This window comes from Apodemus sylvaticus, chromosome 13, assembly GCF_947179515.1.
Source record: "Apodemus sylvaticus chromosome 13, mApoSyl1.1, whole genome shotgun sequence".
Taxonomy (NCBI): Eukaryota; Metazoa; Chordata; class Mammalia; order Rodentia; family Muridae; genus Apodemus; species Apodemus sylvaticus.
In genome coordinates, this window is record NC_067484.1 from 85241082 (window position 1) to 85254493 (window position 13412).

General features: G+C 41.9%; 1 protein-coding gene across 1 annotated transcript in view; it reads right to left on the minus strand.

Annotated features, from left to right (window-relative positions):
• Dsg3 (desmoglein 3) overlaps window positions 1-6959 on the minus strand; it is a 35684-nt gene extending 28725 nt beyond the window's left edge. The window contains exon 1 of the mRNA XM_052155917.1: window positions 6567-6959. Coding sequence (XP_052011877.1) covers window positions 6567-6614 — 48 coding nt within the window. The 5' untranslated portion in view covers window positions 6615-6959. The remainder of the gene's footprint in view (window positions 1-6566) is intronic.
• Between the last annotated feature and the right edge of the window lie 6453 nt (window positions 6960-13412).

Genomic DNA, 13412 nt, shown 5'->3' on the forward strand with positions numbered 1-13412 from the left:
AATGAGTGTGTGTATATGAGTATGTATGTGTGTGTATGAGTGTATGTGTGTGCGTGTCCAGGGCTCTCACAGAGTCAGAGCCCTTAGATGACTTATTCCTTTTAAATTTTAAACTCTTTTTTTTATACTGATCTCAAAGAATATCCCCTTATTTTAGTGTTGTGGGAAGATGCCCTTTGTTTCCAGAAGCACGGGGGACTTGACAGGAAACATTTCGGAGTGCCGAGACACTCTAGGCTGGCTAGAACTACGATTGTAGCTGAGTGTTCATTTTGATGCTGTGGAGCCTCAGGAGTGGATCCCGGCTGGGGAAACAGGCCACTGAGGGCGGGGCTGAGAAAGCTCTACCCCGCTCTAGTTCCAGCAAAGCCCTCTTCGCTTCCTGTGCGAGCAGCTACTGAAGGAAGTTTGTCATCATGCTTTCCAGTGACGGACTGGAACTGTGAGCCCCAAAATAAAGCTCTTCTCCCTTAAAGTTTCTGTCAGGTGCTTTGCAGAGGCTGTGAAAAAAATCGCTTACGCAGCCACACTGCCCGTGTCTAGATGCAGCCAAGGGGGCACCACCCCCTCCATCCCAGAGGGGACCCAGAGGACAGTTCAGGCAATTCAAAGGAATCATTACGTGTTTTAAGTAGGACTTCTATGTGTCCTACACGTGTATACATTTTGGTTGAGAAATGACATGAAGCACACACAGCTTGGCATTTCACTGCCCCAACTCATCAGCTAATCAGAAGCAGTGACTGTAACATGCCGGGTCATAGCAGGCCTTCAAGACACATTGCTGAGTAGTTACACAGCGCACAGTTCAGAAAAATGAGTGACTTACCTTTGTGACTTCCATGGGGAAGCTCCTTCACTGAGGCTGTAAAATGTCCTAATAGTCCCACTGCAGGCTGAAAATGCTAATCTGCATATGTTCTAATAGTCCCACCGTAAGCCGAAGATGCTAGCTGGTCTAAACACACATTGAACATCAATAACCCTCTGAACACCGCAGAAGACTTATTTTAATCTTTGGTTGGATTATTTTCCAACTCAAGGACTATTCTATAATGAAGCATTGAATGTCTCACATAATTTATTGGATTTTACATGAAAAACAAAACCTAATGGGTCTACAAATATAAAGTAGAGAAACGTTAAGAGTAAGCTAAGACTGTTCAGAATTTTCAAAATTGAAAGCCACAAAGTGTTCTAATAAACACAGTATTCATCAAAGCAAATTCTTTCAATTGAATAATTAGATATATTATTTAGAAATTAGTATTTAATTTCTGACAATTCAGTTTTCAAGAAGCAATGTGTAAACTCAATAAATTTAGAAAGCTGACTTTCTTCATAAGAAAAATTGATGTCCATTTAAATGAATTGGAGGGTGCTGTCAAGTGTACTGGTACAAATCTGGACTGTGGATTCTGGTTTTCTTTTTAATTGTGTGTGTGTCTCTGTGTGTGTGTGTGTGTGTGTGTCTGTGTGTGTCTGTCTGTGTGTGTGTTTGTGTCTCTCTCTCTCTCTCTCTCTCTGTGTGTGTGTGTGTCTATGTGTGTGTATATAGGCATATACAGGAGTGTGGGTTCCAGGCACTGTATGCAGAGGTTAGAGGAAATCCTTAGGCGTCCATCTTCACCTTCAACATTGTTTGAGATAGATCTCTTGTTTGCTGCAGTGGTTTCTAGGCTCCTGGGCCAAAAGCTTCAGGGATCCCCTTGTGTCTTCCTCCCATCTTCCCACAGGAGAGTTCTGACTTCCTATGCATACCATTGCATCTGTTTTCACGGGTGTTCTCAGGCTCTGAGTCTGCTCCTCACACCTGCTTGGCAGCCCTCAGAGCCATCTTCCTGGCCTCCTGACTGATTGAAATTCCAGTCCCAGGCATGTACCAGTGCAGGACTTGGGACCATGACCCAATCTGTCCTCTCTCATCTGCCATGGAAGGACAGCACTACATATTTATGCGTAGGCTCGCTGTGAAGACTGAACAGATGTAAACTCCACAGATGAGCCCAAGTGCACAGTAGGTGCTTAGTAAATAGTAGTAATTTCAGTTAGAATAACAAGAAAAGAGAAACAGTATCAAAAACCTTTGACAAGTATGCAGAGACCTCTTTAGCACTGGTGTGTGTGTGTGTGTGTTTGTGTGTGTGTGTGTGTGTGTGTGTGACTTCTTTCTCCTCTGAGCAAAGGATCAGTGCTCCACTGTACCCCTGTGAGGGTGCTCCACTGTGACCCTGTGAGGGTGCTTCACTGTATTCCTGTGAGGGTGCTCCACTGTACCCCTGTGAGGGTGCTCCACTGTACCCCTGTGAGGGTGCTCCACTGTACCCCTGTGAGGGTGCTCCACTGTACCCCTGTGAGAGTGCTTCACTTTACAAGCCTCAGGGGTGCTGCTCCGAGGTGGTTCCCATGAATGCACCTACTGAAGTTGTGCAATGCACAGCCCGGCCGACTGCACTCCATTAAGAAAAAAGTGTGCATTAGGCAGATTCAGTTATTCGTCATGTAATTATGGATAACCCATCCTCTGTGTAATTTCATCAGGAGCATTTCCCCAAGCAAGCCCTCACCTTAGGCTATCGATTGACTTTTTACTGGAAAGGAAGCACCAAGGGCTAAGAGGTTTACGAGAAACCTCTGGGACACAGAGTGCTCTAGTTAGGGATGAGAACTGGTTTCTGGTATTAAGCAAGGGGGAATGCTAATTGCTAGAAATAATTGTGCCTCCTGACTGCTGCCAAAGTCAGGCTGAGTTAAGCAGTATTGCTGGCAAGCTTCCTCTGCTGTTAGAATCTTGAATTTTGAAGACAGTTCAGTGAGACATACATCTTCATATACTCACTAACAGTGGAGACAACCATCTCACTAACCAAGAGTGGAATAGACACCTCGGAGATTGTCCATTTATTAAAATGAGACATTTAGCTTCAATCCAATGTTTATATACTTTGGTATTGTATAGAAAATATAGAAAAGATGGCTGCAATGGCTTTTTATTTCTCGCACACATTACTCATGTCTTGACATTTCAGTGTGTCCCCATTTTTCCCCATTTACCGCAAACTCTATTAAACTTTTGAGTTTTAAACATCTCTGCTAACTTCTGAAGTATAGCTTTAGCCAGCATTGTAGAATTGACTAGCTCTTCCTCTGATAAGGAAATTATGGCTCAAAACACATTTTAGATTTTGTTAACTATAAGACCTGGAATAATGGTTTTCATTGAAGACAGGTTTTATTTTCACAAGTAGATCTCTGAAAATGGGCATCTTCAACTATAAGTCTTTCTTGAAAGTGTTAATTTTGTGTTATGGGAAATAGTTAGGATAAATATAGAGAACTGATAAATCTTATACCTTTTAAAAGGATATTCAGGTGGGCTTTGTGCCTATGTCTTCCAAATGATTAATCTTGAAGTCCAAATAGCTGAGACTTTGAGAAAAATCTCTAAATTTAGAAACAGGTAAGTTTCTCACATTCATAGTATATTTATTTAAGGTTGCCTTTTTTCTTGTTATTCTTGAGACATTAGTTTCACAAATATTGCTTTAAAATTTTTATTTGAGTATGCACTTGTATAGGTGTGTGTGTGTGTGTGTGTGTGTGTGTGTGTGATATTTACATGGCTATGTGCATGGAGGTCAGAGGAGGACACTTGGATAGTCTTCATCACTCTACCTTATTGAGGTAGGGTCTCTACCGAACATGTCTTGAGACAGGGTCTCTAACTGAACATGTCTTCGTGGCCAGCAAGCCCCAGGGATCCTCCTGTCTCCATTTCCCACAGCGCTGGGGCTTCAGGTCACATGAGCAAGCCTGACATTTTTATGTGGGTCCTTATGTGGGTGAGTTATGAGGATTCAAACTCAGGTTTTCTTGTTTGTGCGACAAGCTCTCTTAGTCTACTAGGCCATCTTCCCTGCCCCACACAACGATTCCTAGTAAACTCTAACTGGAGAAACATGTAAGACCTTCCTGACTTAAGACTTTGAAGCACAATACTGTGACAGATGTGATCAAGAACGACCTCCCCCCCCCCCCCCCAGTTCTGAAATACTACAATCGGATGGTATCTTTAGAACACTTCCTGCTTCCCAATGTACTTCTGTGACCACAAGGATGCTCTCTTCTTATTGTGGACATTTTAGGGAGGCAGGGGCAGGGCTAAGATGATTCTTTTTCTCTCCCCTCCCCATTGCTGTTTCTCTTTCTTCCTTTCTTCCTTTCTTCCTTTCTTCCTTCCTTCCTTCCTTCCTTCCTTCCTTCCTTCCTTCCTTCCTTCCTTCCTTCCTTCCTTCCTTCCTTTCTTTCTTTCTTTCTTTCTTTCTTTCTTTCTTTCTTTCTTTCTTTCTTTCTTTCTCTTCCTTCCTTTTCCTTCCTTCCTTTATTTATTTTATTTTATTTTTTTAGACAGTCTCTCTACAGAGTCCTGGCTGCACTGAGCTCACTATGTAGACCAAACTGACCTTGAGCTCACAGATCTGTCCGCTCTGCCTCCTGAGTGCTGGGATTAAAGGCGTGTGCCACCATGCCCAGCCTAAGATGATTCTTATCTGACAGTAGAGAACACAAGACTTGGAATGAGTCAATGGAGGAGCTACACACTCAAGTCTAGGCCTTGCTGTTACATCTCATACTGCAGTGGTAGCCAATGACCTTGTATGGTGTGTATGAAGGGAGAGATACTTAGAAACCTTTTCCAGACATGTCTTTCAACTTTCAGACCCCACCCTTCAACAACAAATGGTGCCCGTGCTCTGGGAACATTGCATTTTGCGGGTAACCATGTTATGTCAAGAGTCTGGGCGGCTCCTGTTTGGTAAAAGGATTCCATTTACTGTCACAGAATGAACTGTTCAATGTTCCACTCATCCACCTTTCTAAATTCCTCCCTGGTTCTCTAACATACAGTTTCATTCCAGCCAAACCGGTGGTTCCACAGGCCCTGGCTAAGGACACAATGAAACAGTTTAGTCCATCTCTACCTGTGGAAGGTCAACTCTCATTAAATCCACTGAGGCTTATCCGCCTAACGCTGCCCTCTGAAAGTAGGAGTAAGGACACAGCTTAGCTTAGTGGGAAGCACAAATGCCACCCATACAAGCAGTTTTAAAATTTCTTATGCTCACATTAAACGGCTTGTTAAAAAGTTTGATAATTAGTGGTGTATTTAATTGAATCTACTAAAAGTACTATAATTTCAATATGCAATCAAAATAAAGACTAAGCATATATTTTACACTCTTTTGTTATGGATACTTATATTTCATCTCACAACAGTTGTATTCGAAATGATAAACATCCACGCATGTATAGTGGCTATGATACTGCACAGGTCAGATCTAGACCCTTCATTTTGTATGTCTCTGTCTCTCTGTCTCTCTGTCTCTTTGTCTCCCTCTCCCTCTCCCTCTCTGTTCCTTTTTCTTTCTCTCCTGCTAGGGCAAAACTTTCTTGAGTGTTGGAAAACACATGTTCCAACTTTCTCCCCACTGGCGTGGTAGGAGAACTGCAGCTGCTTCACAGTTAAAGGAGGCCTTGCTCAGGCACTGGTCCCTTCTGAACAGTTGCGTGACGCCTGTGTTCTGTTTGACCACTATTGTATGAGGGAGACATGAGACTTCCTTCCACACAAGGCATGTGTTATGATGACAGACAGCTTTAAGTTTTAGACTGCTCTTGAGATGTAGCTTCATGTAAGGTTTAGAAGTCTCCGTTCTCTGTTCTCTGTGTTTTGAAATGAGCCAATGGTGGGAATGAACCCTAAGGCTAAGTTTGTCACCCACAATGTGACAATTATCTTTGGAAAACTTTCCTATCTTTATTTATATTCAAGTCTTGATGATCTTCATGTTTGAGGTGAGTTATGGCATATTTTGCCTCACTAATTAAGGCATACACTAGCTTTAGCATCTAAGCTAATGTTTTCGCTTCAGAGTCTTCTTGTCTTTTATAAAACATGGAGTCTCCCCAGTCATCAGAAGAGCTACTCTTCTGACATTCTCCTGCAAAGGTCTTGTCACCCCTCCCCCCAAAAGCTCCATCTGCTTTGCACATACTTGCTAAATGTAAAACCGGTTTTCTTAATAATCCTCCCATCTTCTCTAGAGTCAAAATGACTTTGATTTTAGTTCAACGGTTGGTGACTATTCTAAAAAACATGCTGGGTATCAAGATCAGGCTTGCAGAGTTCTTAGCCATATGCCTTAGTGAGAGGTTTGCGATCCTGGAGAACTGAGTTACTGCTACCCTGCGTGCTATTTTGTGTTAGAAAGCACGTATTGCCTTGAAGAAAGTGAACATTGTGGAAAATAAAACCTGGGAATGGAATGGGTTAATCTGATGACAGAAGACATATAAAAAACTACTTTAAAATAAATTTTTTTTTCTCTCTCACATTTCTTTTCAAAATTAAGAAAAGCAAAAGAGGAAGGAGTTTAACATTTTCACAATCACTTCTGCTTCATCCTTTTTAGAACATACGACAGGGACTCAGAAACCATATCCAATCGTCTGTGGTAAGCTGGGAAGTAGAGAGTTTACAGGTTTTAGAAAAAGATGAGACTTACCATCAGGAGGGCCAGGGGCCCCAGGGCCCTGGGGAATAGGCAGGCCATTGTTGCTGGTGTCACTGGTGATTAACTTCAAGCCTCTTGCTGCAGCAGCTCCTCGCCTGGGTGTCCGTATCCTTCTGGCAGCGGTGGTGGCTCTGTTGTCTGCCGCAGGACTCTCCTGGTGGCCTGTTAGTCTGTTCCTCCCCACCCCAAGCCAAGGATTGGTCTCACCAGAAACACTTGCATCACTGCCTTCCAGGTAAAAACTGAGACACACCTCAGTTCCTACAGCAATGGAATCCTTTGTTGGAAGCTAAATGAGAGATTCACAGGCTAAAGACAAGAGCTGAATGGGAAGGTATCAGATGAATAACACATTAATCATGGCATGGAGGTGCAAGAGCGGGCCCTGGCAACACTGGAAAGAAAATTCTAGTTGGTTTCTTAAGAACATAGCTGAAAATTGGAAAGTAAAGAGGAAAGATAGAAAATTCCCCCAAAATCTACTTGGGAGAAGACACTTGTTTACAGGCTGTGTATGGGTAAGTGGCATGTCTTAATTAATAATAAACGTTACTGAAAGACCTACAGACAACAAAGAAAGAAAAGCGCCATAGCTAGCCACTATGAATAGAGTCGGAATAAAATCAGCTAGAAATAAAACGAAGCAGACAGCCATGGGTGTGCTGGGGTTTGAGGCGTGACTCATGCATGGCAGAGTCAGATTGTGTTGATGCCTGTGACCTCCCATTGTGCCTTTGTTCTCCTGTAACTTAGGGAGAGTAGATTGACTATGAGATAGGTTATCACAGTGCTCTTTTAATTACACTTTTAATTCCCCCAGGCAGGCAGGCAGCCTGCACACTGCTGCATGCTTAGAATCACCGAAACACTTGGACTGTACCCCGTAGTAGGGGGCGGGGGCCAGAACAGGATCTCTGTTGGTTTTACAATATCCAGAGAAGGATTTTCAGAAGAACAGTTTTAGTTTTTGAAGTATTGATGTATTTAGAAGGTTTTTTTTTTTTTTCCTTTGAGACAGGGTTTCTCTGTGTAGCCCTGGCTGTCCTGGAACTCACTCTGTAGACCAGGCTGGCCTCAAACTCAGAAATCCACCTGCCTCTGCCTCTCAAGTGCTGGGATTAAAGGCATGTACCACCACTGCCCGGCCCAAGAGTTCATTTATTCCTAGAGTATTTATCAGAAAATGGTGTACAGGCCAGAAGTTAAAAAAAAAATCTTGTAGGAAATATCTTGCCTCTGTTTCTTTTTAAATATTGACGAAGTATACAGAAATGCTACCACAAGGTTTAAAATTACATGTGTGTGTGTAAAAATCAGAAGACAACTTACTGTCCTCCTCTTCATATGTGTCATGGTGATAGAACTCAGGCCAGCTTTGGCCATACATGCCTCCACAGCTGAACCATCTTTCTAGCCCTCATGTCAGCCATAGTTAAGATACAGCTCAGTGTCATTAAGTGCATTCCCAGAGTTGTGTAGCTGTGATTACCATTGCCACCTATCCCCAGAAAACTATTGTTTTAGACATAAAGGTTTTTGAGACTCAGAGGCTAATGCATACATCCGTGCCCACTTGTCTTATTGTGAATGGCTGTCTTGATGTTAGCATGGGGTCCCTGAGCAGGGTTGAAGAGCTATACAAGAGACTGTATTGCTGCAAAGGCAAACTGATTAGCTATCTGTCCTGTTAATTTGCTGATCCCTGGAGGATGCCATAAATGTGCGAGTGTTTATGTTTTTGTGTGTGTATATCTGTGTGTATGTGTAGTAGGGTTGAGGACAACCTTGGTGTTATTCTTAAGGTGGAATCCTCCTTTGACTTTATTTATTTATTTTGGATAGGCTTTCACTATGTAGCCCTTGCCTGGCCTGAAATTCTCTATGTGGACCAGGCTGGTCTTGAACTCATTCAGCTTCACCTTTGACTCTGGATTATTGGCATTAAAAGTATGTGCCACTTTTCTCCCTGGCTTGAAATTCATCAAGTAGGCTAGGCCGGTTGGCCAGCAAGCCCCAGGGATCTATCTGTGTCCGCTTCCCTAGCACCGAGATTGCAAGCATACTACCACATCTGGATTTTGTGTTCTGGTGATTGAACTCTGGTCCTTGTGTTCACAAGGCAACCATTTATCCACTGAGCCATCTCTCTGGCCTCATTATGTTCTTTAAACAATATTTGTGACAAAATCTTTTGGATATTTGAGTCTGTAACAGAAAAATAATTAGTGAATCTTTTAAAATCTACTTCTGTTTGGAAAGAGGTCAAGTTTGACATTCCTTGTAGCGTTACTTCCATTGTGAGTTGAGCAAACATATTTTATACATGCACTACAATCAGAACAGGAGTGACTACTGAGCCCTTGGGGACTCTGAAAGGCTGAGGTACAGGACAAAGTCTTTGGACAATGAGGTGGATGTTCTGTGAGTAGATCTGTGGGCAAATGTGAGTGCCTAGAAGTTTGCTAGTGTTTTGTGTAGTGTTAAATGTAAGCGATCAAATGTCAGGGGCCTTCTAAAATTAGTGCTTGAACATAGCTAAGGGTGCAGAGGGTTTTGGGGTATATACACATACACTGATTGTTCATACAAGGAGTGTAGGCGAGGGTTCCCTAATAGTTTGGTTGGCTAAATAAAAACTGCAGAAACTAATCACTGGGCAAAGACATGGAGGCAGGTTTTCCGGGTCCCAGGGGGAAGAGGAGGAGCTGGGAGAGAGAAAGGGCTTTTCCGCCAAGCTATGGAGTGGAGAAGACAGACATCATACAGGCTTGGGGCCTATTAGATCCATGGTGGCCTCCGCCACTGGATGAATTCCAACACAGGATAACTGATGAGTTTAGGACAATAGATTCTGCACACAGTGGTTGCAACATCTGGCTGATTTTAAATATTAAGATTGTCTGGTGTTTTCCATCTGCAACTACTCAGGTGGGCAAGAGAGAGAAAGTGTAAGTTGCAGGGCGGTCGTTGGTGGACGGTTGGTGTAGAGCGATCTCCGTTTGTAGGAAAAGTTTAGCTAGTTGGTAGGCAGCTGAGTGAGGCAGGGAGGTTGTTATAGCCTAGTGGAGCTAGCCAGCCGGCAGCTGCTGATTCCAGAGCCTAGTGTTTTTTTTTTTTTTTTTAAATTACATGCTACAAAGGAGAAATAGAAAAGAATGATAAAGCAATAGAAAGGATCACCATAAATCCCAAACTTATTTTCAAGATTATAACCGCATGTTATACTTATTTTGGTTACATTCTGACTTATTCTATGATCTTGTTTTTTTTTTGTAATGAGAACCCTGTTTGGATTTATTTGAGACAGGGTCTCACTAAGTAGCCTTGAACTCAAGATCTTCCTGCCTCTGCCTCCAGTGTGCTGGGATGTGTACTACCATATCCAGCTTGAGATTATATTAATTTTGCAATTAAAAAAGTTATTTGAAAAATAACATGAAGAAAGTAAGGTCTTATGAGTAGCATTTCAAACATATGGGAGGCGTGAGAAGATGAACTGTTTCACTTTTCTCCCATGGCTTAACGTTTTGCAATCCTTTAGATTATTCTTCAGCTAATTGCACAGGGATCCACAGGCAGATGGGACTCTCTAATTTTCTCTTTTTTTTCTTTTTTGTCTCTGTGCTTTTAACAGTTTCCTTATGTTTTATGTTACCATTCCAGGTCACATAAGGCACATTTCGTTCTAGTATGCCAGTGTATGGGCATGTCCCCCATGCCGTTCTATCTCTTTCTCTGACTTCCCCAGACTGTTTCATTTCTACTTTAATGCCATCTATGCATATATAATTTTATACATCTCTGTTAAATCTAGGGTCCCTCCCCCCAAATGAAAGAAAACATATGATCTCTGTCTTCCTGAGATTGGTGTAATTGAGTTAATATGATTATCTCTAGATGAATCAATATTTTGGCACGTGATGTACCTTGATTTTTATGACTGAAAAACATTCCACTGTGTATATGGACCATATTTTTCTCGTCTATTTCTCTGTTGAGATATAGGTTGGCTCCATAACTAAGCTATTGTGAAAAGTGCTTCAGGAAATGTGGATATGCAAGAATAGCGCAATATGTTGACATGGAATCTGTTTAGTAAATATCCAGAGTTGTGAAGCTTGGTTATAGGCCACATCTATTTTCAGTCTTTTGAGGAACCTCCATACTGACTTCCATAGTGGCTATAAGACTGTGTACCCTTTTCTTAGAAGAATGGGCCTCTTAGTAGGTAAGGAAGCGTCCTGGTGTAGCCCTGTTTATGTGGCTGTAGGAAAGTTGTCTAAGGGTGATTTTATGTGGTTTCTTCCACACTTAGTGGTGGTTTCTCTTGCTGTTCATTTGTGTTTGGAGTTAAAGAGGTTGTGAACTGCCCTGCGGTGTGGGCAATTGAACATCAGTCCTCTGGAAGAACAGCCAGTGCTCTTAACCATTGAGTGTTTTCCAGTGCCTTCTGGCTGAGCAATTGTGTTATTACGTTTGGGATAATGGCTTGGAAAGCCAATTCTAGCTTGAACTGGCTCTCAGTCAAGAGACTGATATCAAAATGAGAATCATAACAACAACAATTAAAGGGGAGTTTCGTTGTATGTCTTGGTTGTGCCCCAACTAATATACAATGTGAAGACAGGAGAATTTGAAAGCAGGTCCAACACAAACTGAAGAATCCATCCCCTCTTTGCTGGAAATTGAACCATGTCACGCTGTGCCTCAGAAGCCAAGCAACCAAAGTGAATGTTTATTCAAATGGGCAGAGACTCCAGAAGTTTCCATGCTGTTTTTGAAGCTCATTATCTACAGCAGTTCCCTTACCCATCAAGTGCAGAAGGCTCATTAGATTTCAGCTTCTCTGGCAAGCCTTTGCTGGCTCTCATTGCTTCCACTGGAAACATATATGTAGTCTGTGCCACATTTACTGAGTTTTGAATGTTTCATTGTGCTTGAGTGTTCACAAATTCATGAACTGAAATTAGTGCCACCAGTCAAAAATGTACCTGTATTTTAAAATGACTTGCAAAAGTATGGATTTGTCATTTTTGTTATTCAAGACAGTGGGAACTGTATACTTCTCCCATTCTGATCATCCAGGGGAGGTATCTAGACATGCCTGGAAGTTTGATTGTGCTGCAGACATGCCTGGAGGTTGACTGTGCTGTAGACAACAGTTCACATTTTAATTAGTGGGAGCCGATCTGCTGACCCAACAATGCTTCATCTTGCTTTGGAGATTCTTAGGAATATATATTTTTCTTTCTTTTCTTTTTTCTCTTTCTGTTTTCTTTTTCTTTTCTTCTTCTTCTTCTTTTTTTAAATGCAGGTTTCTTTGTGTAGTCCTGGCTGTCCTGAAACCCACTCTGTAGATCAGGCTGACCCAGAACTCAGAACTCCACTTGCCTATGCTGTGCCTCCCAAGTGCTGGGATTAAAGTTGTGAGTCAACAATGCCCAGCTTCTTAGGAATATTTTTAAAGAAAGCATCATATAATATTTGTGTGTGTGTGTGTATGACACACACACACTTGTGGAATTAAACCCAGGATTTTGCACATGCTACCTGAGAGCTCTACTACAGCCCAATTTTTATGTTAACTCCAGCCCAGATTTCCAAAACATTAATGTATGCTGTGAACCAGGGTCGATTTCTCTTTGCTCTGGATTAATCTGGGTAATTGCTTATTTGTGGAAATGTATTTATAAGATAGTAAAATGTGTGAGTGAGTTTTCAAGATGACCCTCAATCTACTTCAGAACAAACTTTTCCTTGGTTCCTGTGATTTGCTGGAGGTAAACTGACAGACTTGAATCTTTTTACAAAATTTATATTGAAGTTCTGAGTTCCTTTCTTCTGCCAGCTACCCTGGCCAAATTCATAGCATCTTTCCCATGGCAGAGGCAAGGACTTATAGCCATGTTCTTGCTCAGGTAGCCACTGCCACTCACTAACATCCCATATACAGTTTCAAAAACGTAATGTTTCCCACACTGAATGGTGGTAGCACACACCTTTAATCCTAGTAATTTGGAAGGCAGAGGCAAATATAATCTCTGAGTTTGAGACCAGCCTGGTTCAGGATGGCTATGGTTACACAGAGAAACTCTGTCTCCCAACAATCAAACAAACAAATAACTGAAAAACCAACCAGCCAACAACAGCAATAACCAAATCAAACCAAACCTAAAATTTCACATACAACATTCTGAACAGAACAGCAATAGTGCAGGCACTAATATCAACAATTGATAAATGGTACCTCTGAACTGAATGGAAAAGCTTCTGCAAGGCAAGAGACATTGCCAAAAGGACAAAGAGGGAGCCTACAGAATGGGAAAATTTTTTTTACCAACTCCACATCTGATAGAGGTCTAATATCCAAACTACATAAAGAACTCAAGGCACTAGATATCTAAAAGCTAATCAATTCAATTAAATATGGAGTACAGATCTAGAGAGAATTCTCAATAAGAATCTCAAATGGCTCAGAAAACCTAAGTGTTCAATATCCTTAGCCAGCAGGGAAATGCAAACTAAAACTACGTTGAGATTCCACCTTATATTTGTCACGATGGCTAAATGGTAGCTCATGCTGGTGAGGATGTGGAGCAAAGGGAGCATTCCTCCATTTTTGGTGGGAGTGAAAACTTGTGCAGCCACTGCGAGAAGCAATGTGTTGGTTCCTCAGAAATTGGGAATTGATCTACCTTAAGACCCAACTATGTCACTCCTGGCCATCAACCCAAAGGACACTTGCTCAGCCACATTCACCGAGGCTTCATTCATAATAGTCAGAAACTGGAAACAACCTGCGTGTCCCTCGACTGAAGAACGAATAACAAAAATGTG